General features: G+C 40.6%; 1 protein-coding gene across 5 annotated transcripts in view; it reads right to left on the reverse strand.

Moving 5' to 3' along the window:
• The window catches only part of Wdr47 (WD repeat domain 47), a 55,528-nt gene extending 31,744 nt beyond the window's left edge, over window positions 1-23,784 (reverse strand). The window contains exons 1-4 of one of the 5 annotated variants that reach the window (XM_060392886.1): window positions 23,441-23,784; window positions 6,488-6,654; window positions 4,129-4,212; window positions 794-899 (exon numbers count right to left, since the gene is read on the reverse strand). In XM_060392886.1, coding sequence (XP_060248869.1) covers window positions 794-899; window positions 4,129-4,212; window positions 6,488-6,645 — 348 coding nt within the window. In that variant the 5' untranslated portion in view covers window positions 6,646-6,654; window positions 23,441-23,784. Of the gene's footprint in view, window positions 1-793; window positions 900-4,128; window positions 4,213-6,487; window positions 6,655-23,001; window positions 23,332-23,440 lie in introns of those variants that run through there. The other 4 variants (XM_021631698.2, XM_060392883.1, XM_021631695.2 and 1 more) reach the window with 4 other exon arrangements.

The following is a 23,784-nucleotide window of genomic DNA, read 5'->3' on the forward strand; positions in this document are numbered from 1 at the left end:
CCCTGGGAGGCCAGAAAATGGTGTTGAATCCTCTGAAACTGAGTTACAGATGATTGTAAACCATCATGTAAATGTGTGAAACCAAACTCAAAAACCCTTCCTTTAAAAAATAGGGTGACTGAAGAGACAGCTCAATAGATAAAGCACCTGCTATGCAAGATAACAAACTGTGTGTTTTATTCCCTAGACAACACAAAAGCCAGGTGTGCTATATGTTCATAACCCCAGGCCTGGTACAGAAGATGGGAAGCAGACACAGGACACTCCCAGAAAGCTCACAGCCAGCTAGTGTGGCATATACAGATGCAAACAATAGAGACACTTTATCTCAACAAGCCAAAAAGTAAAGACAGACACCTAATACTGTCTCATAGCACTCACACATTCTCATTCTCTCTCAACACACACCTCTAATAAATGTATGGTAAAATAATTATGTATACCATTTTGAAATAATATTGCTTATGATTTGTGATCATTAAATGCTTTATTTGCATACCAGTAAATCCAGGGTCATGTAAATTTCTCTGTGTCAAAAACAAATCAAAAGTGGAAAAAGTTTAAGAGACCCTAGTCTGACTTACCTTAAAGGAAAAGAATATATACTCTTGAAGCATTTATATAGCACCTTGGTTTAAATCACAGAGCAATTTTAGAAGGACTACAGTTTAAAAGTACTACATCTACAAAACTACAGATCTTGCCTCATTATAGTTCAGAAAAACTTGGAAAACTCATAATAATCTTCTGGTTTAGTGAATAAAATAGCTGAAAACAAGACTAGGGCGCAAACCTTCAGGAATAAAAATCTTACATGCTGGGGCTCATCTTCTGCAGACATTGCATTGTTAACACACAAAGCTTCTAGAAACTTCTGCTTCAAGATAATATAACGAAACCTGTGAAAGAGGAAACATTAAAATGATTAAAAAGTTGAACAATACCAGGCATGGTAGCATATATCTGCAAACCCAGACTCAGAAGATCAGAGAAGGAGGATCATGAGTTGGAAGCCAACCTGGGCTACATGGCAAGGCATTATCTTAGAAAGCGAACGACAGCAAAGCCAAATCCTAGAGAGGAAACCAAAGTTTCTGAAGCACAACAGGCCAAATTTGTTCCATGCAGGGCTGCAGATGAAACCCAGGACTCTGCATATGCCAGGCATATATTCCATCAATTGCCTAGAGCACACTCCAGCAATTTTGTTTTATAAATGATCAAACTGGGCCAGCAAGATGGCTACGCAGTTAAAGGTGCTTGCTACCACACCTGAATATCCAACAGTCCTCTATCTTCTGGCCTCTCGTACATGTATATCCATACAAACACACATGCACGAGCATAACTGAAAGAAAATCTAGAAAAAAATTTCCAGTTTGATATTGGTAGATCAGACAGAAAATGAGTACGGAAACAGAAAAGAAAAAGAAAAAGAAAGAAAAAGGAATAACAGGAAGCCATGGTAGGAGATGTACTAAAATCTACTTGTATAAATTCAATTCCCCAAACCTATGGCTATTCCCAAAATAGTTAAGATAAAAAGGAAATGCCAAGGAATTCTGGGAAAACAAGAGAAAAAAAAGTGAAAGAATCAAGAAGAAATTTCACTAGAATCCACATGAGACAAAATTTGTTATTTTGAGACTAAACAAGTTGACTACTTGCTTGAAAAAAAATGGCTCCATGATTAAGAATGTTTGCTGCACTAGCAGAAGACCCATGTTCAGTTCCCAGTCCCCACAGAGAGCAGCTCAACACTGCCTGTAACTCCAGCTCCAGGGATCCCACACCTCTGCTCTCTTCAGTTACCTGCACAAACATGCAATATCAACACACAGACACACCCACATGTATACATGAAATTTTCAAAGGACGTTGACAGAATTCAATGTCTCAAGGACAAATTTAGAAGCTGGGAACATAGCTCCACTGTACAGCACTTCCCTACCATGTGCAGGGCACTGGTTTCTGTCCCTAGCGTCTGGGGGATACAGAAATCTACAGGGGTAGAAGAATACTTTATATAAAATGAATACTTTTTTTTAAGTGACTTATAGTTAGAAAAAAGTAATTATTACAATCTGAACCTAGTATGACTAGCAGTTCAAACTTGGAAACAATATATACACTAGCAAATAAGTAACTACTTAAATTCAAAGACTTAAAGAAAAATATCCACAGTAAATGAACAGATAATATCTCAGAGAGGGGCTGGAGAGATGGCTCAGAGGTTAAGAGCACTGGCTGCTCTTCCTAAGGTCCTGAGTTCAATTGCCAGCAACCACATGGTGGCTCATAACCATCTATAATGAGATCTGGTGCCCCTCTTCTGATTTGTGGCATACATGCAGACAGAACATTGCATACATAATTAAGAAATAAATCTTAAAAAAAAAAAAAAAAAAGACTATCTCACAGAGGCACACGCTCTTAATCCCAGCACTTGAAGGCATGGGCAGGAGGATTTTTTTAATTCAAGGCTAGCTTGGTCTACAGAGTTCCAGGATTGCCAGGACTATACAGTAAAACCCTGTCTCAGAAAAAAACAAAAACCAGCAACAACAAAAAAGGATATCTTGGGCTGGAGAGATGGCTCAGGGGTTAAGAGCACTGTCCTTTCAGAGATCCTAAATTCAATTCCCAGCAACCATATAGTGGTTCACAACCATCTATACTGGGATCTGATGCCCTTCTGGCATGCAAGTGTACATGCAGATAGAGCACTCATCTACATAAAATAAATAAATACATTTTTTAAAGGGATATCTCAGGGAAAAACTATAAAAGACAAATTTTTATGTTAGGTCCTATGTACAGTCCCAGCTGACAGGAAATTTCTTATTAAGCACAAAAGACCTCAGCCTCATGATCCTCTTTGCCTCAGCTTCTGAGTACTAGAGTTACCAGTATCATCCATCATGCCCAACAAAAAATTGAAAAGTATACTATCTGAAATTTAAAACCCCATATTTATCATTATATAGCCAATAGAAAAGTTGGTCAAAATTAAATAAAACCTAATCCATGAGAACAAGAGGGAAAAGTGCTTTTAAAGAGATGCAGATGTGGTGGCAAACACCGTAACCCCGCACCTGGAAGGTGGGAGCCAGAAGATTACAAGTCCAGTCCATTCTTAGCTACAGGGCAGGATAGTGTCTCTGAACAATTTGTATTCCTGTCGGGGGTACTAGGCTGGGCATGTAGCTCAGTTGGTGCAATGTTTGCCTAGCATGCACAAAGTCCTTGTTCAAACCCCAGCACTTCATTAAGTGAGATTGGTGGTACACCCCTACATAAACCCAAGTACCCAAGAGGTGTTAGCAGGAGGATCAGAAGCTCAAGGTCTCGCTCTAGTATTGAGTTTGAGGCCAACGCAAAACTAACGAGACCCAGTCTCAAAAGAAAAGAAAGCAGGGGACGGGGTGAGGTGATGCTGCAGCCGGAGTTTACTGGAGAGCATTTGTTAAGCATGCATGAGGCCCTTTGCTCAATCCCTAGAACCACAAACAAAAACTAAACAAAATCCTCAGTCCTATGGGTGAAATTCAATTTAATATTATATCCCAGAAGGAAAATGCAATGTAAGAGATACATTTTCACAGAAGTAATGGCCAAAAATGTTTCAAATTGGAAGAATAAACATATAGCCACCCCCCCAACTCAGCAAACACTAAGTAGGAAATGTCTGACAAACAAATAAATGAGCAAATAAAAAAAGCACTTAAGCATATCATAATCAAACTCCTAAAAACTAATGATAAAGCATAAACCTTAAGGGCAGCCAGGGAGGGAAAGAGGAAAGGACATTGGTTATACTAACAGAATAAGGACACAAATTACAGCTGATTGCCCGTTGAACAATGAAGGCCAAGAGTCAGCAGAGAGAAGTCTTTCAAGTCTGCACTGATCTACCGTTGCATACTCACACTGACTAGGTAGATCTGCACATTGGACTTGCAAAGACTTCAAGAACTTTAGCTGTGTAAGTCTTCCTATAGAGTGTTCCAATATAGCAGGGCACTGGTGCTGTCTCATAGGAAGGCTGCCTCTGAAATGTATTCATTGCTGTTTGGTTGCTAGGTTGCTATCAATGACAAGACACTAAAATTTAAAATAAAATCCTACCTTTTTTTGTCAAATTTTTCCATACATTCTAGAGGCTGAATGAACTGAAGAACTTCATCCCATTGACCATCCAGAATTAGCTGCCTAAATAAAGAAAAACCCAGAATGCTCATCAATTCAGGCAGAAGAGATGACAAAACATGAAAAGCAAATAATGGAGATTAACCTCTGATTACTCAAACATCAGCAGTATTCTTTTACAATAACAATTTCTCAATTTTGGATTTATGACAACAGTAAATTTATAAAAAAGATGGGTGGACAGAAGGATTTACATAAGATTTCCAACATTTTATTTAAAAAATAATATAGCCAAACACAATATGTCACAGCAATTGTATAAAGGGGTGTTTTAATCTTAAAAATGAAGGAAGGACACAATTTCAAAAGTATTTAAGATGAATACATTAGCTTAATAAAACACTTAACTATCCTGTAATTTTTTCCATTTTACCTCAGACCAGTAAAATTTCATCACATACCTGTAGTGGAAGCTTTAGTTTCTTTAAAAACTCACTTATGTTATGCAAATATGTTTTTGTTGTAATCCCAAGTGTAGGATGTGGGAATATTTTTAGTTTATCCACAGCTGATAGCAGCCTGTGAGGGATGGAGGGAGGAAGGGAGAGAAAGAGGGAGAAAGAAGCAGGAGAGAGAGATGCTTCTAGAAACTCAGAGCATTTCAGAGGCTGCTGCTGAATCGTGCCACTGCTGCTGTTTGCCACTATAGGAATCCTGACCACAAAGAGTGGAATCACCCCAAGGAACTAAGTCTGAAAGGTCTTTATCCCATGTTCCTACCAACCTTATTTCTCTCCTACCTAGGGTTGGGGGTTTGAAGGGAGGTAGAGGCATTTATGAGCCCCCCAATAAAGAAGGATTAAAAAAAATAAAGCCTACACACACCAACAGGCTCCTGGAGAGTACTCACGCAAGCACCAGTACTAATTCCAGAGGTAGCAACACTTGAAAGAAAAGGGCAAGCCAGGCACAGTGGCACATGCCTTAATCCAAAACTCAGAAGGCAGAGGCAGGCGGAACCTCTGGTCTACACAGCAAGTTACTGGACAGCCAGGGCTACACAGAGAAACCCTGTCTCAACAACAACAAAACAGACCAGGGCAAAACAGCACTGCTTTAGTCCCTCACTACAGCACTCAGTAGGTTCCTGAGGCCAGAAGACCGAGGGACACAAGGAAGTGCAACAAGTTTAATAACCTCTGTGCTCGCCGCTCAGCTTCATGTTTATGAATTAGGAACAGCTCATTTCTTTCAAAAATATCCACCACCTCATGGGTATTTGGAATCATTAAAACAGAACATATTTATATGTGGGAGTTTGGTGTTTTCTTTTCTATCCAGGTCAGCTTGGGGTATACTCAGTTTTCTACTGTGGCAAATAATGCAATTCCCCTTGCCGTGCAAATCCCCCTCTAAGACTTGTGCCCTAGAAAATCAATTCAAGATATAAAAAGTCTCACATATAAAAGCTAATCAGTAGAGCTGATCAGTAATTTAAGAAAATTAGAAACTATCTAAAAATGGTAAACCATTAAGAGACTAAACTGAAAAGTTTTAACATATATTCTTGTAATCACAAAGAATCCCTGAGAGTCAACAGAATAACTTTTTTTTTTTTTTAATGTAGCTCTGGCTGGCCTGGAACTATGTAGACCAATCTATCCTGGAACTCAAAGAAATCTGCCTGCCTCTACCACTCAAGTGCTGGGATTGAAGGCATACACAACAATGCCTGGAGAAAAAAAAATCAATCGCTATCTGTTAAAAAGGGGTTGGAGCTCTTCCTGAGGACCTGGGTTCAACACCCACATGGCAGCTCACAATCATCTCTGACTCCAGTTCCAGGGGATCTGATACCTCTTCTGACCACTGCAGGTACCAGGTATGCACATGGTGCACACACATACATTCAGGTAAAACACACATACATATAAAACTGAAATCTACATACGCAAGAATCACAATTGTTTCTAGGTAGTGGTGAATTTTCTGTATATTTAATGAGGAATATATTTTTATAATAAATGCTTCATTTTATGGAAATCATCTCTATATACTTCTTATGCATATTTTAGTAATATTTTCTTTACCTTCCAGTGATTTGGATTTCTTGAGTACTTTTTAAATTGATACTACACTTTAAGGCTGTGACTGAAGACTATATACATCTTACAACTGAAAACATTCTATAAATAAATTACTATACATTGCAAATATTCCATTATGAAAAGAAAACGTTACACTTATGGTCTTTCATGAGCATATTATACACATTACCATATTAATACTCTTCTTTAAAAGAGCTACATGTAAGCCTCATAGTAATATGTTAGCATACCTCAAGAAAAGCATATCATCTGAAAACAGGCCATTTATGACTCCACTTTCCTTCTCAAGAGCCAGCATACTAATGTGAAGCTTCTTTGAATTCAAGAAGTCCAAAATCAACTTAATGATTTCAACCTCTTTCACATTCACCGTTTCTTCTGCCGTCATATTGCTAGCCTAAATAAACAGGAACAACAAAAAGACTTAGTCCTCTTGTTTTATGGGTAAGTTTAATTGCCTAGAAATGACAGTGTTGCTTGGGAATTTTTAGGATATGTAATTCACAGAGGAATTACATATCAAAACTGAGTCATTCTTTACTGTGTTAAAAATATGGATTAGAAGCTGGGCATTGTGGCGCACACCTTTGAGCACTCATGAGTCAGAGCCAGGCAGATCTCTGTGAGTTCGAGGCCAGGCAGGCCTACAAAGCAAGTTCCAGGACAGCCGGGGTGGTTATATGGAGAAACCCTGTCTCCAAGAAAAAAAGGGAGGTGGGGCTCAGATTTTTTTTAAAGTACCAATCTGTGAGAAATACTGGAGTAATGACAGATTAAATGATGAGATCTGAAGTGCCTCAGAAGACAGCGTGACACAATGCCATCACCTACAAAGCCCATCTCAAGAACACCTCCCCTTCCTCAGTGGAGTCACAAAAAAATAAAAATAAAAATCGGAATTCTAAGTAAGTTTACAATTTTTACTGAGTTGAATTCATATTTATCCTAGAAAACATGCAGCCTGTTGATCAAATGTTGGTCATTTGTGAATCATTTTGAAATTAAGCAAAATAAGGCTCAATTAAAACATACAACTTATAGGTAATATCAGTGTCACAGGGGAAATAACAATTATATTTCAGTACTTCAGAATTCCTTCTACTGAGATTGGATCAGCCATGGGCCTAAGGGAAACCCAAATACGATTGTTCTGATAAAGGAACATAGCAATGTAACTCCTAAGAACATTCTGTTATACCTTATAGATCAATATCTCAGCCATCATCAGAGAAGCTTCCTCTTGCAGTAGATGGGAACTAATACAGAAACTCACAGCTGAACAATGCAAAGAGTGAGACTTTAAAAGACTCAGTCATAGAAGGGATGACTTCATCAAGCTTCTCCCTCCCCTCAGGGCTCGGAGTACTACGCAGAAGAGGAAGCAGGATTCTAGAAGCCAGAGGGGATGGAAGACAACAAGGCAACACTGCCTTCTAGATATAACAGTGCTAACGTGCATATGACCCCACAGACAGCATGGGCTTGCACAGGTCCAAGACAGATGGGATCCCAGTGCGGAGAGGGGGACGTGGACAGAAGCTCCCACCCCTAACCAAGAAGCTATCTCCAATTGACAACCCCTGGCAAAGGGGAAATTAGTTTTCTCCAATAGAGTCTCACAGGGTATATAAACCACACTTAAGGTCTCATGCCAGGCAGCAGATGACCAACACAAAACAAACTCAATATTTCTGTAGACTTTTTGTTACATATTGCTTTGTTTGGGAATATTTTTTATCTTGCTGATCTTTTGCATGTGTATTATAGTTTCCAGTCTTGTATTTTATAGATTTTTTGGGTGACTGTGTCTTATACTTTTTCTTTCATTGTTTTTTTGTTTTGTTTTTTCTCAAAAGAGAATGAAGGAAGGGTAGGGAGTTGTATGGATGGAGAGGTAGGGAGGATTTGGGGGAGGGAAAACCATGATCAGAATACTGCATGAAAAAAAGTTTTTAATAGCAAAAAATAAAATAAAATTCCTCCTAAAATGCTTACTTATACATCTGCAATGATATAACTAAATAAATTGGCTATGAAAGTAAAAAGATTTACAGCTAGGAGGACTGAAAAACCATCAGATTAGTGCTCTCATTTTGTATATACCATATACAACTGTATTTTTAAGATGTTAATACTCAGCAAATACTCAGGGTCCTGACAGGCTATAAGAACACTAACGAAGGTTGCTCTCTCTTTCCCACATCTACTGTGAGAATGGAGACCATGCTCAGCAATCAGACCCATCCACATTCCAGAAGATGTGACGTCCACACTGTTATTGTAAAGGGCCCTAGAGGAGTCCTCCAGGGGGACTTCCATCACATCAACATCAAGCTGAATCTTCTTGGGAAGAAAAACAAGAGGCTGTGGGTTGACAAATAGCTACTGTCTGAACCATCTGCAGACATGTTCAGAACATGATCAAGGGTGTTACACTGGGCTTCCATTACAAGATGAGGTCTGTGTGCGCTCACTTGCCCATCAATGTGGTTATTCAGGAGATGGGTCTCTGGGTGAAAAATCCATCTTCAGGGTTTGAGTGGGGTCAGGTATTGCTCACTCTGTCCCTAGAGCCTAGATGGATAAGTTAATCCTTGAAGGAAATGATACTGAACTTGTTTCAAATTCCATGGCTTTGATCCAACAAAGCACAACAGTTTACAGCAAGGATATTAGCAAGTTTTTAGACAATATCTATGTGTCTGAAAAGGGAGCATGCAACATGGCAAGTTACCTAGCTCCAGAAACAAGAGCCCAGATTGTAAGTCTGATTTGGGATATCTTTGGGGACAATAAATATAAAATACTTCTATTAAAGCAAAACAAACAAACAAACAAGCTCATAGTAGGGCTGGCAATATGGCTTAGGAAGCAAAGACACTTGCTATCTATCAAGCCTGACAACCTGAGCTCAACATCCAGGACAGTGGAAGGAGAGAACAGACTCCTGACAAGCTGTCCTCTAACTTGCACACTCCATGGCTTGCAAAGACTCACACATAAACAAAATAAATAAATATATGTAATAAATTCAGAGCAATACAAAAGCTTACTATGCTAATGGAGTGGCTGCAAAGAAAAAGTGACCTGATGACTAACAGAACTGTAAGAAAGCATTGTCTTTCTCAATGGACCAAGTCATTCTAACTAAGCTCACAGAAACATAAGCACATGCTTGTGGATAACCAGTTTTGTTCTTTTCAATCTGCTTAATTTTTGACAATTTATTTCTTCATAAAGAGGAATGCAAATATACAGCCAACTAGAACCTTCTCATCAGCAAATAGCATATTGTCTCTTATGCGGAGAAGCTAACATGGATAATGAGCAGAGTCTGTCAAGAAAAGAATTATTCAACTAAAAAAAAAATGTTTCCTTTGAAACATAGTCTCAATATGTAGGGCCAGCTAACCTGCAACTGGCTATATGGACCAGATTGGCCTCTAACTCAGAGATCCACCTGCCTCTACCTTCTGAGTACTGGAATTAAAGGCATGCACCACCATACCAGGCTTACGTATTTGTGTGTATGGGTATTTGTCTTGCTTGTATGTCTGTGCACCATGCTCATGCAGGACTCCAGAAGAGGACATAAGATCCCTTGCCACTGGAGTTGTGAGCTATCATGAGGATGTGGGCCTCAAACCCAAGCCTGCTAGGAGAGCAGCCAGTGTGCTTAACTGCTGAACCATCTCTCCAGCCCCTCAACTCCAATATTTAGTGATAGAAGAGTAAAGTAGTTTGGGGCAGGGGAGATGACTCCACAGGTTAAGAGGCCTGCTGCCAGGCTGAAGACCGGAGTTCCATCCCCAGGATCCACATGATCAGGGGAGAGAACCAACTCTTCTCTGAAGGTCAGTTGTCCCTTGACCTTCAGGTGGTGTGGGTGTGCACAGGCACACACGTACGTAAATACAAATGTGATTTTTAAAACCTTTTAAAGAGTAAAATGTCTATTTCCACAGTACTGCAGTGCCTGCTTCAGCTAACAGATAAACACAAAGCTCTCTCCCAAAAGGCTGTCCAGTTCCTCACCCTCAGATTCTCCCTTTACTACATCCTCCTGTTTGTCCACAGAGGATAAAATAGTGAGGGCTCTACACACTAAATTCTGACCACATTTCAGAACTATCTCCCCGCCATTTCTCCCAAACACACTGCACACTGACTAGCAATCTTAACATTCCCCAAATCTTCATATAATTCTTACTAAAGAGAAAAAAGAAAGAAAAACAAAAACAAACAGGCTTTAACTAATTTCACTTGAAGAAATACTATTTTGCCATTCTCATAATGAGATCTTAGGGGCATTTCACGGACATTACCATGTACCAACTACACAGCTGGCAAGAATTGAAACTATAATTTTCTAATGTAGTTCAATATAAATATTTGACAGGCCTCACAGTCAACAGTTAGTCTAAATATTAAGTAATTCTAGAATGTATTTAACTCACAACCATGTTTGAAGGTCTGTCATGTTACTTAGGCTTGGTCTCACATGATCCTCCAGTCTCAGCTTCCCTATAATCAGGACTATAGCCATATAGCGCTGTGACCAGCACAATAACAAGTTTAATGCTACATTACTTTTGACCAATAATGCCTAAAGGAAAAAGATACACACTCTCAAAAACATTTATGTTATACTGACTCTTGAATAGGTAACAGAAAAGATAGTCTAATTAATCTAGAATTAGCTCAGGTTTGGGAAAGAAACTAATTAACAATAGACAACTTGTAATTCTGTATTATGGAATTCCCAGTAGAAAAGTATGTATTTTAATCACTCAGTTCAGAAATTTTAATCTAAAAGTTTCACTCTTTCAGGAAACAATATAAACATACACACACTTAGAAGAAATTGAACGTAATTACTCTTTTCTAGCCCCATACTGACACATTCACAGTAGCTTAGCTTACTGACCACCATGCCCATTTTTTGTGTACTTGTTTTTTTCTGGAGGTGGGTGAGCAAAGAGAAGGAGGAGCAAGACAAGGGCTCACTATATCGTCCAATCCAGTCTCAATTCCCAGTTTCAAATGGCATCCCAACTCAGCAACTGAAATGCTCAGACTATACTTAGGTACTGCTACATGTAACTCTAAAATTATCTTTTCAAACACATGCAAGTCAGCCATAGTTGCTTACACCTATAATCCTAACACTCAGGAGGCTGTGGCAGGAGGACCTCAAGATCAAGACCAGCAGGGTTAGACAGTGAAACCCTTGTCTTTTGTTAAAAGACCGTGTAGAGAAGGTATGGAATTATAACTCAAGGGCAGAGTGCTTGACTTACATGCTGAAGGCCCTAGCTTCAATTCCCAGTGGAGGCAGGGCAGGAGAAGGACACCACAAAGGTTCAACTAATGCTAGTTCAATGAACTTGAGATGCAAAAAAAGTCATTGAAAAAAAATGCTTCTTCTAAAGTCAGTACAATGCTTCTTCTAAAGTCAGAAGTCACCCTTTATTTCCAACTTCTCTAAATGTTTTTGTTTGTTTTTTTATTGGATTCTGGTCCTCTGATCTAACAGTTTTGTAACAGTAAATTCTAAAAGCTGGAAACGTTTACTTAGCAAAGAATTCACAAAGGGACAACACAGGAAGGTATGTATAGTTCATCGAAATGGAGGTGATGTCAATGCCTGCATCCCCATTAATAAATAACACAACGTGGAATTGTATGATTCTTAAGGTTACTTTTTCCTGCTATTCAATAACTGGACTAGGTGACACAAATACTTTTTTTTTTTTAACATAAAAAAAGAAGGGCTAGAGAAATGGCACAGTGATTAAGAACACTGGCCACAAGCCTGGTGGCGCAGGCACACACCTTTTATTCCCAGGAACAGAAAGGCAAAGGTGGGTGGATGTCTGAGTTTGAGGCCAGCCTGGTCTACAGAGTGCATTCTAGGACAGCCAAGGCGACACAAAGAAACTCTGTCTCAAAAACCAAACAAGCAAGCAAGCAAACAAACAAATCAAAACCACTGGCTACAGCTGCTCATGGTTACAAAGAGGCAGGCACAGCTACATATTGAGTTCCAGGACAGCCAGGGGCACAAAGAAAGATGCTGTCTCAAAACAAAACAACAACAACAAAACAAAAGAAAACAAAAAACACTGCTGCTCTTCCAGGAGACATGGAATTCAATTTGTAGCACCCACATGGCAACTCACAACCCTCTCTAATTCCAGGCCCAAGAGATAAGATGCCATGTTCTAATATCTCTGGGCACTATATACAGGCACAACACCCATAAATACAAAATATAAATAAAAGAAAAAATATAAAATAATATAAAATATTATAAATGAATATAAGATAATATAAAGTTTTAGAGCTGGGTGGTGGCACATGCCTTTAGTCCTAGCACTCAGGAGACAGAGGCAGGTAAATCTCTGAGTTGGAGGCCAGCCTGGTATATAGAGAGAGTTCTCGGACACCCAGGGCTACACAGAGAAACCCTGTCTCGGAAAACGAAACAACCACAAAACAACAACAACAAAAAAAAAAACCTTAATTTTAGAAATCTAAGATTAAAGATCAATGCTAAGAACAGATTGAAAATGGTAACAGAAATATATTTTTAAATGAAGAGAAAAAATTTTTCATAAAAAAAAAATTACTAGCTGCAATAGTAATCTTACCACTCAAGAGGCCACATCAAGACTACTGAAAATTTAAGATCAGCCTGAAGTTAAAGGCAAATTTGGGCTACACCACAAGACAATGTCTCAAAAAAAAAAAAAAAAAAAAAACAGTGTTAGCTTTCTAAGCAAATATAAATAGAGATGACTTAACGGTTTCTTTGCAATGACATTGCTTACTTAAAATACAGGATTAGAAAGAAGGAAAATATGGGAGGCTAAAAATGGTTCAGAAGTTAAAACTGAGGAAATTAGAACAGTCTAAACTTTATGGTCATAAAAGTACTTACAGCCTCGTCTCTATAATTTGCCTTTCATTTTTGTGATCTGCTCCAACTCATACTTTAGTAACAGGAAACAAATATTCTGATGGGTACTATGAAGTCTGAGATAATCAGAAGTGTTGAAGTTATACGGTCAGTTAAATAAAATAGATTTTCTTTAGGTCATTTACAAACAAAACTTTACTTCTAACTGCGAAGCTCCATAGTATCTGCTAATCACCTATATTTGTAAACACACATGTCCTTTCTTAATGTTGATAACCATCTTCTGATTATTATTCTAACTTACCTTCCAGAGCTATGGCTGGTTTGTGTCCCACAGAAACAGACCGTGGGGCTGGGGATGTTCATATAAAGTGCTGAGCTACTGTGCAACAAGCTCTGGACCACACAGACCAGGTGTGGTGATGCAGACCTGCAACTCCAGCCCACAGGAGGAGGAGGGAGGAGGATCAGAAGGGCAAGTCATCCTCAGCCAGTGAGTGCTACTCAAAAAATAAAAGAGGGGTGGGTGGTGATGGCGCACACCTTTAATCCCAGTGCTCCAGAGGCAGAGGCAGGTGGAGCTCTGTGAGTTTGAGACCACTGGTCTACAGAGTGAGAAACTTGTATCTCAGAAAACAAAACAAAAATAAAATAAAATAAAATAAAATAAAATAAAATAAAATAAAAAAATAATAAAAGGGAGGGGGCTGGAGAGATGGCTCAGCAATTAGAAGCACTGGATGCTCTTCCAGAGGACCCAAGTTCAAATCCCAGCATTCATAGTTGTTACTAACTCCAGTTCCATACATATGTATGTCCATACATAGACATATATACAGGCAAAAATCAATGCACATAAAATGAAGAAATCAATCTTAAACAAAAATTAAAAAGGGCACAGAGAACTGACTCAGTACCTAAAGGCACAAAACATGAAAACTGGGATTCATGTGTTAGGAGAGAGACTACTCCCACAGGCTATTCTCTGACCTCCACATGTGGACAATGGCATGCACACATACACACACACATACACACACACACACACACAGAGAGAGAGAGAGAGAATAAACCTTTTAAAGATAAAAAGAAACCCATTATGCCTGAGCATGGTGGCACATTACTAAGTCACAACAGTGGAATAAAATGGTTGGGAGCTACTACAAGAATATGAGTTAGAGCCAACTTGTTACAATGCGAGACACTATCTCAAAATAAGTCAAAGAAACATGATGTTTAAAGCCTGGTTTACAAAGCCTGTTTTTATAGCCTAGCTATAAAATAAAGTAAGCTTAAATCATATGTTGTACACATACCAAAAATGTCTCTAGAAAAAGACACAAGAAGTTGGTAATAATGGTTGTGTTCCAAAGACCTAGATAAGAACTGAGAATGGTGATGACTTTCTATTATATAATCTATTAAATCTTCTGAATTTTGTACCATTTACAAATCTTACACATTCAAAAATTTAAATATGGAGCTAGAAAGATGGCTCAGCAGTTAAGAGAGCTTGTTGCTTTTCCAGAAACCCAAGTTCAGTTCCCAGCACCCACATCAAGTGGTTCACAACCACTTGTAACTCAAGCTGTAGAGTATTCAACCCCCTCTCTGGCTTCTGCAGGCACCTGTATACATGTGGCATACACACAAAAACTTTATAAAAATAAAATAAAATTACATAAATTTGAGTGTTGCACAAAACAGTAATTCCAGTACTTGAGAAGTTGGAACAGGTAGATGGCAAGTTCAAGCCAGCCTACACTACATAAAGTTGCAAGCTGACCTGAGTGACATAGCAAGACCCTATATAAAAAAAAAATTTTTTTTTAAATAATAAAGCATAGCAACGAGTTATGCTAGTTACAGTAGCACATAGTTTAAAAATTCCAGCACACTGGAGATAGAGGCAGGCAGATCTCTGTGAGTTTGAGGCCAGTTTGCAAAGAAAGCTCTAGGCCACTCAAGGCTATTGAGACGACCCCCCCTTCTCTTCTCTCTCCCTCTCTCTCTCTTTCACACACACACACACACACACACACACACAGAGAGAGAGAGAGAGAGAGAGAGAGAGAGACAGAGACAGAGAGACAGAGAGAAAGAGAGAAAGAAAGGGAAAGATAGAAAGAAAGAAACAAACAAACAAAGAAACAAAGAAAAAAGGAACAAAGAAACAAAGAAAGGTAGACACCTGGAAGCAGAAGTAGTTAATTCTAAGTCAGCCTAGTCTACATAGTGAGAGCCAGAACAGACAGGCACCTGCACACATACCTATAGATACAAATAAACCCTAAAGTAACAAAGTAGTATACACATGAAGTAATATTACTTCAGAGTGATTTGTACTTTCTCATAACCCAAGACAGCTTCACACACTTGCACTGATCTACAGATATAGCAATATATAATTAGGAATCATTTTATTATTGCTATGACCATTTAGCAGAATAATAGTAACAGGTTTTCCCCTAGGGCCCATGACTCTCTAGTCATTACCAGGTATGTGTTCCATCTTATAGAGCAGGCCTTAAATCCAATCAAAAAGTGTTGTTTTAAATACAAAATCTCAAACAATGAATTTTAGTAATAAAGACTCAGGTGCCAGATGCTGGGGTGAAAGCCTGCTAGCTCAGAGAGGCGGAGAAAGCACCCAGCTGACCTTCCTCCTCAGCCAGTGTCCCAGAAGGAAAAAGCTGTTCTCCATTGCTGACTTAAAAACCCTTCAAACTGAATGTCCCTCCTTTCTACTTCCAGTGTGTCTCTCTCTATCTGTCCTCCAGGCTTCCTCTCACTCTATGGTTTTTTCCCCCATATTCACTTCCTGTCAACTGGTTGCTTGATTTGCCTCTTGACAGAGGATTAACGTTATTTAATTCCGTTTACAGAAAGCTTTTGCGTTAAAGGTGTGTGCTAGGGCTCAGCCACACCACAACTAGGAACAGGTTTTTCCAGTACACAATCTCGGGGTTCACAGTGTAACCAAATAGTGTCAGGTTACTCTGATAACATTTATGCCACTACCATACCGACAGACATATCTTGCAGCCAGTTCATTATTGTAGCTCACAGCGTTCATAGCTGGGTGAGATTAATGATTACTCTACTCCTCTAGTATTATAAACAATACCTTCCAGCAGTATCAACACTATGAACACTAGCAAGTAATGGTGAAGCTTCCAGCTAAGCATCAGCCAGATTTCTCCATGTTCTATGACTTAGGAGTATGGTGTCAGAGCTGGGCACAGTGGCACACACCTGTAATCCCAGCACTCAGGGAGGCAGAGGCAGGTGGATCTCTGTAAGTTTGAGGCCAGCTTAGTCTACAAAGCAAGTCCAGGACCACCAGGGCTACACAGAAAAACCCTGTCTCTAAAAAAAAAGTATAGTGCCTTCAGCAACAGTGTCTTACTATCAACCTGTTAAGGATAACACTGCATTGGCAATCGCTTATAATGTTTGGGGGAGGTCTATGGAATCCAGTGACCAACAATTCAAAAAGATGTAATCCATTCTTGGTGCTGCTTTCTGGTTTTTTTTGTTTTTTTGGGATTTTGTATTGTTTTGTTTTGTTTTGTTTTTGAGACAGGGTTTATCTGTGTGGCCTGGGCTGTCCTGGGCTCACTTTGTAAACTAGACTGACCTCAAACTCAAAGAGATCCACCTGCCTCTGACCTCCTGAGTGCTGGAATTACAGGTGTGAGCCATTGGGCACAGCTAGTGCTAGGGGTTTCATCTGGTGGCAGATAATGTTTAGTTGGGCTATTGTTCCCCGTCATTACATGGTAATGCTACTTAAACTCCTTTTATATGTGTTTATATTTTAGGAAGCTTTTACTGTAGTAGGTTTCCAGGTGGCTTTTCAAAGGCCGTTAACATTAGTTATACCTCCTCCACCTTGCCCTCCCATCCCCCCAATTAATCACCCTGTTCTCATTTCCCATTTATCCCTTTATAACACTATATTGTATTTCTCCTTCCTTGAAACATCCCTTCCTTCCCTCACAGTGTCCTGATCACTTACTAGCTACCTAACCTCTGTGAGTATTTAAATGAAACACACCTATCTAAAGCACAAAAGCTAACATCCACATATGAGAAAAAAAAAAAATGCAATGCTTGTCTTTCTGGATTTGGGATGTCTCACTCAGGATGACTATGGTGTACACTTATAATTCCAGATACCTGAGAGGCTGAGGCAGTGGTATATGCTCGAACCTTGGTAATTCCAGGCAGTCTTGAAACACAAAAAAGATTCCATTTCAAAGGAGGATCATCATCACCACCATCACCATCACCATATACAGCTCAGGCTGGTCTCAGACTGAGTGCTTCGGATAAAGGAATGCACCATGCCAGTAGGTTTCTGACATGAAGACAACTTTTAACTTTAAAATTAAATATCTAAGGCTGAAGGGATAAATCAGCAGTTTAGAGCACATACTACTCTTGCAGAGAACCCAAGTTCAGTTCTTACACCTATATCCAGTGGCTTACAACACCCTTCAACTCCAGCTCCCAATGATCCAACACCCTCTTATGGCCACAGAAGGCACCTACACACACATATGGCATTTGCACACATACACTCACACATGAATAAAAGTAAAAATAAAACCTAAAATTGTTAAACAAAATTATAAAAATTGTTAGAATTAGATCACAAAGGTCTATTCTATTACTGAGCTAAAAACTAGAGCAGAATCCCCAAAACAAGATTAACTGCTGTGTTTTCAATACATAAACACTTAGACTTCATGTATATTATAATGGAGCCTTACAAAACCATTCTCCACATCTCCTACCATCTGGATGAGGTTCCTCTGAATATACACAAACATCTATCTTAATTAAAGCACCTAGAATAGAACACAGTATTTCTGGTATGGTATGGTCAGTAACTATATACAGTAAAATTAAGACTTCCCATAATTTATTCATGATCTTAAGACTTATTTAGTTATACATATGAACACTCTGTTTGCATGTGTGCCTGCATGACAGAAGAGAACATCACATTCCATTATAGATGGTTGTGAGCCAGCATGTGGTTATGGGGAATTTTGAACTCAGGACCTCTGGAAGAGCTGACAGTGCACTTAACCACTGAGCCATCTTCCTGCCCTATTTGTGATCTTCTTGTTGCACTCCCTAAAGTTTCATCACCAAACCTATTCTCCCTCTGTCCTCTTTCTTCCCTCTTTCCCTGTCTCCCTCCCCCATTCTCTCTTTTTTTTTTAAAGGCATTAATATAGTCTAGGTTGGCCTGGAACTTGCTATGTAGACAATGGTACCTCCAAGTTCACAGCAATTATAGACATGAGCCACCATGCCCAGCTGCTTTTTTAAGGCAGGCTCTTCATGTAGCTCAGGCCTCAAACTCGCTGCGTAGCAGAAATTAACTGTGAACTAACTGGGCCTCCTGCCTCCATCGCCAAAGGCTGATACTACATCTGTGTGCCATCACACCCAGCTCCCACATTTTTATATTCAAGCTGATAAACAAAAATTGCCTAATTCTATCCCTGACCTCTCAAAACAGTGTTTGAAAAAAATGTTAAAACCAGAAGTTAGAGATATGGTTTATGGTTAAAGGTATGTGCTGCTCTTCCAGAGGAACTGAGGTCTGTTCCCAGCACCGACTTCAAACAGCTCACAGTCACTTGGAACTCCAGCTCCACGGAATCTAACACCTCTAACCTCTTTGGGTACCAGCACTAGCATGCACATACACCACACAGAGATGTACGTGTTGTACATGGGGGTGCACACGTGCACACACACAATTAAAATACATAAATCTTTAAAACAAAACCATGTAACTAGTACTGGCAAGATGCCTCAGTAAGTAAAGGCACTTCCCACCATGTGACCTGAATATGATCCCAGGGCTCACATGATGGAAAAAGGGAGCCGATTACTTCATGTTGTCCTCTGACTTCTGCACCTGCACTATGCATACACACACAAAGAAAATAAGTAAACAAATAAGTGTAACAGAAGTCTTAAACATATATTTATATATTTTTTTTATGTGCTAACACTAGTTTGTAGTCCTCCGATCCAATGGCTAAGTTACTACGGTGAATGTGAATACACACACACACACTCACACACTCAGTTTTAAGAAACTGGGGCTGGGGAGATGGCTCAGTGGTTAAGGGCACCGAGTGCTCTTCCAGAGGGCCTAAGTTCAATTCCCAGCACCCACATGGCAGCTCAAACTGTCTGTAAGTCCAAGAGCTGACACTTTCACACATACATGCATGCAGGCAAAATACCAATGCACATAAAATAAAAAATAAATAATTTTAAAAACAAAGTGTGATATTTTATAAAAAGCATAAAATAAGGAATATCTAAAGAAAATTATATATAAAATAACAAGGCAGTTCAGGGGCAATGAAGTTTCTTGCTAAGAAAAAGTATAAAAAATTATTCTTCTCTTTAAACTTTGTATTGTGTTATTTGATGTGTTTTGCCTGCATGTGCACCTGTGTACCACTCAGGCGCCTGATGCCTACACAAGTAAGAAGAGGGTGTTAGATCCCCTGGATTGGAGTCACAGATGCTTACAAGCCACCATACAGGTGCTGGGATCAGGTTCTCTAGAAGGGCAGCCAGTGCTCTCAGCCATGGAGCCACCTCTTAGCCCCAGGTTACTAGTCTTTGAATCTACAAAGAGAAAGTAAAAAGTTACTAACGTTTATTTACATTGGGTCCTGGGCTAGACACTTCTATACATCATCCATATACTCCTCATGCCCCTGTGATTATCATTTTGCAGGTGATTACACTTACGCTCAGAGGCGTGAAACTTGTCTCCAGAAAAAAATAACTACATGGCCGAGAAAGAAATGAGTCAGTCTGTCTAAACCAGTGGTTCTCATCTTCCTATTGCTGCAACCCCTTATACAGTTCCTCATGCTGTGGTGACCCCAACCATAAAACTATTTCCATTGCCACTTCATAACTGTCATTTTTCTAGTGTTGTGAATCATAAATAAATATCTGTTATGCAGGATATCTGATGTGCTACCCCTGTGAAAGGGTACTTCAACACCTCTCCCCCAGGAGGGGTCACAACCCACAGGTTGAGAACTACTGACTAAATTCTGCCCCATTCTCACTACAATACTTTCTACAGAACTTAAAACGAGAGGGGATAAGCTCTTGGGGACTCACGCCTTTGATTCAAGCACTTCTTGGAATGCAGAGGCAGGCCTGATCTACAGAGTGAGTCCCAGGACAGCCAGGGCTACGCAATAAGACCCTGTCTCAGAACAAAACAAAACAAAACAAAACAAAAGCAAGCAAACAAACAACAACAATAACAAAAAAAAACCCACAAGGGTTTCTTATTATCTAATTATAAAATGATTAGAATTTAAGTAACAGTGAACCTTTTAAAAATTGAAATTACAGGCTGAAGATGGTTCAGCAGTTAAGAGCATTGGCTATTCTTCCAGAGGATCCTAGTTCAATTCCCAGCAGCTCACAACTGCCTGTAACTCCAGTTCCAGGGGATCTGACACTCACACACAGGCATCAGGGGCCTGAGTGGCACACAGATGCAGGCAAAACACTCAGACACATTAAATAATACAATACAAAGTTTAAAGAGAAGAATAATTTTTTTTTATGCAGGCAAAACAGCAAAGCACATACAAGAAAATTTAAAAATTATAAAAAAATTAGAATTATAAAAATGAAATTTAACTTTTTTTCCTGTGCTATGTGAGGACTTGTCATTCATTAGCTAAAAAGACCTAAGACAAAGTTCCTTAAACATTAAACTTAAAGACAAAAAAAGCTAAACACAGATTAGAGTTCACTTAGCTTCAACGAACCCCAACAGAAAATCTATTTTGAGATCACTAAATGTTACCTTAGAAAGTAATGCTGATACTGCCTTTGTGTCATCTTTGATTTGTATAAATTTGCAATTCGCCAAGTGAAATTAAGGACTACTTCATGTGTACTTCACTTACAGCCTACAGATCTGTTCCTTGGATACTGAAGCTTATTCCTCCTTGATTGCTGTTGCTCTGGGGATCAAGCCCAGGGTCTTGTGGATGCTAGACCGTATTCAGCCACTAAGCTACTACCCCAGCCTGAAATGGTGTCAATACCTCAATTTGAAAAAGCTTAGGTCAGAGGGGATAAAGCTATGTCTTCATCAGTCAAGAACTGGTGACCCACAGTGAGGATTACCTAGTGCCAAATATAACACAAGTCAGTTATTAGCACTATCCTTGCTTGCAAGGAAGTGCCACTAACCCACATACAAGAAGAAAGCCTCCTTCCCCGACAGCACCACAGTAAACAAGGAAAAAAAAAAAAAAAAAAAAAAAACCTCTACACAAGTGGGGATACACTTCAATTGTTCCCATAAATCCTTCCAGGCCACTAAAATGAATAAGGTCTTGGATCTAGAAATGTTAAAAAGATTACACAGAAAATGATAATGATCTTTGTCAGGATTCCCCTCTAACAAAGGTAGTCAACAGATGCCTTAAAATTTTCTCAAAGTGCTTGCAAATGAAGTGATTTATTCCATATCACAGTCCACTCTCAGACTAAAACAACAGCAGGCATTATCCCTGTTTTACAGAATAAGAAAACAAGGTCAATGATAGGATAAATATCTCTCCCAAGACTGTAATTACAGTAGCAAAGAGATGCTTTAATCCAGGCAATCTGATTTCCAGAGAACTGACCTACCAAGGAAAATTGGACCTTTTTCTTATTTTGAAATGTTTTTCAACCTGTAGCATATACAAGTCATATGGTGTCCATTCAGTAACAAATGATTTCACAAACAAAAGAGACTGTGCACAATTATGTAACTGGAAACCCTGGTTAGCACTCTTGCTCTCTTGTGATACACTCCTATTACTGATTTTCATAAGATGGACAAAAACTAGAAAGTGACAGGGAGGGAAATAACACAACCAATAATGTTTATGTTTTGGTTGTTTACAATATACTGTTATGGATTATTTATTTGTCTATCCCATTTATGTGTTATTTTGTTGTTGGAAGCAATGTACCTTCCCCCGCCCCCAAATCTTAATGTACAATGATTCATTACATCTTCCTTCTAAATAAGACCTCCAGAATGTGCCATATAGAGGAAAATAGGCTCCTAGGCATTTCTCCTTTCTAGTAAGATGTTAACACAACATATGCCAACACTTGAAACAACAACAAAAAAAGAACTTGTATTTTCTGTGACAAAGATTTACAAAAGATTTACAGCCCTTTTAAACCTGTACGTTAATTTCTGTGCCATTAACTTTTTATAGGATTCTGTGAACTCTACAACAAAGGAAAACTAAGTGTCAGGATTTCAACCGATGAATCTGGGATGAATCTGGGTGGAACAAAGACTTCTCCTTTCATTATACAGTGAGAACCAAGTTGCCAAAAAAAAAAAAAAAAAAAAAAAAAAAAAAAAAAAAAAACCAGCTCCCTCAGACACCGTTCGTAGTTACTAAGTGCGTGCCTGGATGTGCAGGGGGAAAAATCATCAGGTCAAATACTGATGATTTGGCCTTGGTTCCTACCCCTTGGCCAAAGGCGTCGTCCCAGGGTAGTGCCCCAATCTTTTTCTCCCCTATACAGCTAAGGGGCTTAACCCTCTGAGTTCCACAACCTCCGGGCGTCCCCCGGAACAACCCGCGTCCGAAATTCGGCCGAGGGCTCTGTCCCCACCCTGCCAGAGCCCCACAGTCCCGCTCCCAGTGACCGCTGATGTCAAACAGGGCAAACCCCGAACCCCACACACCCCCGAGTCCGCCCCCGGCCCCGCCACTCCCTTACCCACTGGCTGGCCGAGGCGAGCTGGGAAAGGGACCAGAGCCCTCAGCCTCGCTCCAGCCCAGCAGAGGGGCGAGGCAGATGCGGCGCGGACAGCCCGCCCCGCGCCCCTCGGCAGCGGCGGGGTGGGTACCCAGGCCAGGGCGAGGCGCGTCGCTCCGCCGCCGGAGTCGGGCTGGCCACGGAGGGAAGGTGTGGTCCAGGAACGGGGGCCCGGAGAGGCGGCCCGGGGGGAGTCGCCGGTCCACCCGGGCCTCGCCCGAGACCCATCTCCCCGCCGTCACCACCCGAGCCTCCCCACGACACTCCTCCGCCCGGCCGCCAACGCCGCCCCGGGGGCCGCGGGGTCTGCGCCTCCGCAGGCTCGTGACAGGTGGCGACGGGTGACCATGGCAACCCACGGTGCGCGGCGGCCCGCCCCCGCCTCCTGGAATCCACTCACCTGAAGGGCTCCCGGGCGGGGCCGGCGGAAGCGGCGGAGGAAAACGCGGCGGGGAGGCCCGGCGGCCGGCGCCCCAAGGCGGCCAAATTCGGGCTGAGGCGGCGAGCGCGAGGGCGGCGGTCTGGGCTCAGCAGCCCGCGCGTCAGTCCATCCGCTCGGCCGCCGGCCCTGCTCGCGTCCGCCCCGATCTCGCCTCCGACCGCTCGGCCCCGCACACTGCGGTTGTCAAGCGCCGCTGGAGAGGAGCTCCAGCCGCCAGCTGCAGCCAATCACTGCACGTCCCCGGGGCCGCCTCAGGACCCCTCCTCGCGGGGCGGCTAGGCAGGTGCCTGCGCAGAAGAGAG

Source organism: Meriones unguiculatus, chromosome 10 (genome assembly GCF_030254825.1).
Source record: "Meriones unguiculatus strain TT.TT164.6M chromosome 10, Bangor_MerUng_6.1, whole genome shotgun sequence".
NCBI classification, from domain to species: Eukaryota; Metazoa; Chordata; class Mammalia; order Rodentia; family Muridae; genus Meriones; species Meriones unguiculatus.